Here is a 2,727-nt window from a genome sequence, read left to right as displayed (position 1 = left end):
GTTTTTTTGGGTAAAGGGTTACCCCGGTGATTCTATATATTCACAACCAAAAAAGCACAAGTAGTGCAGAAAGTCTACACTAGTTCAATCATGGGACATGCCCCATGAAAGTTAAACAAATGGAAAACACACAAAAAACCACCAAAACAGACCAACAACTAGACTAGACTCTTGAACGAAAACCAAACATTATTCAATCAGCCAACATCTTCACGCATATCAGCTCCAATAATCCCCCAATCACCTAGAAGCGTTCGGACATTTTCACAATTCTTTAGCTTCGCTCCCATCAATTTATAACGGACCTGTTAAATAATAAGATCAGTAATGGCTTCCGGAGGTCTCAACTCATTCTTGAAAAGTCTAGCATTCCGCTCCTGCCAGATGAAATAAGCTGTGGCTGCTACCAATAATCTTGCAACATAGTTTCTAGCTGACTTCGATCTGGACCGAACTACAAGCCAATTAACAATATCATCCCAACTAGATTGAACCGTCTCCATACCCGCTTTATGTCTTACTTTATGCCAAATTTGATCCGAGAATTTACATTCGAAGAACAGATGATTATGAGAATCATGGTTGGCATAGCATAGCAAACAACACATCATGTTCATGGTTTTTCTCCGTGAGATATCCCAGCTCAAAATCTTATCCTGAGTAAGTAATTTACGCCTCATAATAAGCCACATTAAAAACGCATGGCGAGGAATGCATTGGCTGAACCAAACAACATAACACCACTCTACCTCCACCTCTCGATGTCTAAACGAATCCCAAGCTCTAGCTGTAGAAAAATCATGAAGGAGGTCCCCTTGATGCCAATAGAGTTTATCATCCTTATACGGCTGAATAGAAAGGCTATCAAGATGATTTAGAGCCGGAACCCGATCTCTCCACTCATTCGGCCAACCCCACGAAGACTCGAAGAAAATATCAGCCACTTTAGCATCCAAAGCAAACCCTGCATTCGCAATAAGTCTCGGGGAAACAACCTGAATCAACGGGCCTATATTATTCCACAAATCGAACCAAGCTGAAGTCGATAACCCATTCCCAATTTCTGACCAAACATATCTCCTCATATCCGGCCGAAGCTGAAGAATTTTCCTCCACGACCAGCAACAAGAAGAGGGGATATTACAAGCCCAGAAACTTTTGCCTCTTAATCTGTACGAATGAACCCACTCAACCCATAGGGACTGACGTTTAGTAAGGATACTCCATATGTGCACTGACATAAGTGCTTTATTAATATCACCAATACGACGAATCCCTAATCCACCCTCATACTTAGGCACACAAACTGCTTTCCAAGAAAGAACCCTGCCCTTCTGAAACGAATTGTCATGAGACCAAAGAAAATTGCGCATCAAAGCTTCCAAGTTAGAGATAACCCCCCAGAAGACCAATAAATATGCAGCGAGGACAAAACCGAAATAATGAGTTGCAGTCTACCTGCGAACGAGAGTAATTTATTCCTCCAATGCATAATACGTTTTTCAAGCTTCTCCACTAACACCTGGCAATCCATAGATTGATTTCTTTAACTTGCATACTTTGTCAGGATGTTTTGGATCGACAAAACCTTCAGGCTTAACTATATAGACATCTTCCTCAAGATATATATTAAGGAAAGCCATTTTGACATCCATTTGCCAAATCTCATAATCATATTGTGCAAGTATGACAAATGATATCCTTGTTGACTTTAGCATCGCCATGGGCGAGAAGGTCTCATCATAATCAACCCTTTGAGTGAAACCTTTTGCTACAAGTCTCGCTTTACAAGTATCCAAGTTACCATGCATATCGGTTTTCATCCTGAAAACCCACTAAGTTCCAACTACTTTGGAGTTAAGAGGTGCTACTACCAATTCCCATACTTGGTTGTCATACATGGATTGCATCTCTATGTTCATGGCTTCAAGCCATTTGTCGCAATCGGATTTTGACATTGCATCATGGTATGTGGTTGGTTCATCTGAATCTACCACGTAGCATCCATCCATGAAAAATCCATATCTTTCAGGTGGATTGCTAATTCTACCAGATCTGCGAACATTTTGTGTGTTCTGATCAACCTCTTGATCGTTTTCAACAATCTCTTGTTGAGTGCTAGTATCAACCAAACGTGTATCGTCTTGTGGTTCTTGATCCTCCTCAAGTTCCACTGTTCTATCACTGGTTCCTTCCATAAGGAACTTAGCTTCTAAGAACTTACCCTTTCGAGCAACAAATACCTTTTGCTCAGTTGGGTCGTAGAATTAATATCCTATACCATCTTTAGGATATCCTACAAAGATACACTTAGTGGATCGGACTTTCAATTTTTTTTTTAGAGTGTATTGCTTAACATAAGCTTCACACAACCCATACCTTTAAATATGATTAATGATGGAGCCCTTCCATTCCATATTTCGAAAGGTGTCTTATCCACTTTCTTGGTTGGACCATACGGGCCACGGAGAGCAAAGCGTAACCCCAAAGTGATAGAGATAAGGTGCTCCTAGCCTTCATAGATCGAACCATATCTAATAGAGTTCGACTCCTCCTCTATCGAAACGAAGAACTTTAAAAGAGTTTATTTAGTACTTCACCTTTTGAAGACTTTGAACATTTCAAAACTTCAATTTTGTGTCTTAGCAAGTACACATAACCATAACTACTATAGTCGTTGGTAAAAGGTAATGAAGTATCTATCACCATTCCTAGTCATTGGCTTAA

General features: G+C 40.1%; 1 protein-coding gene across 1 annotated transcript; it reads right to left on the bottom strand.

Annotated features, from left to right (window-relative positions):
* Positions 1-308: 308 nt before the first annotated feature.
* On the bottom strand, positions 309-1,085 carry LOC110875930. Its single transcript, XM_022124122.1, has one exon. It carries the CDS (start codon positions 1,083-1,085, stop codon positions 309-311), a length of 777 nt encoding a protein of 258 aa, XP_021979814.1.
* Between the last annotated feature and the right edge of the window lie 1,642 nt (positions 1,086-2,727).

This window comes from Helianthus annuus, chromosome 8 (assembly GCF_002127325.2).
Source record: "Helianthus annuus cultivar XRQ/B chromosome 8, HanXRQr2.0-SUNRISE, whole genome shotgun sequence".
In the NCBI taxonomy this organism is placed as follows: domain Eukaryota; kingdom Viridiplantae; phylum Streptophyta; class Magnoliopsida; order Asterales; family Asteraceae; genus Helianthus; species Helianthus annuus.
The sequence above is the reverse complement of the archived record's forward strand: the minus strand, read 5'-3'. Positions and strand labels throughout refer to the sequence as shown.

Coding starts and splice junctions, on each gene's coding strand:
- LOC110875930 (XM_022124122.1), bottom strand. CDS start 1,085: ATGAGGAGATATGTTTGGTCAGAAATTGGGAATGGGTTATCGACTTCA.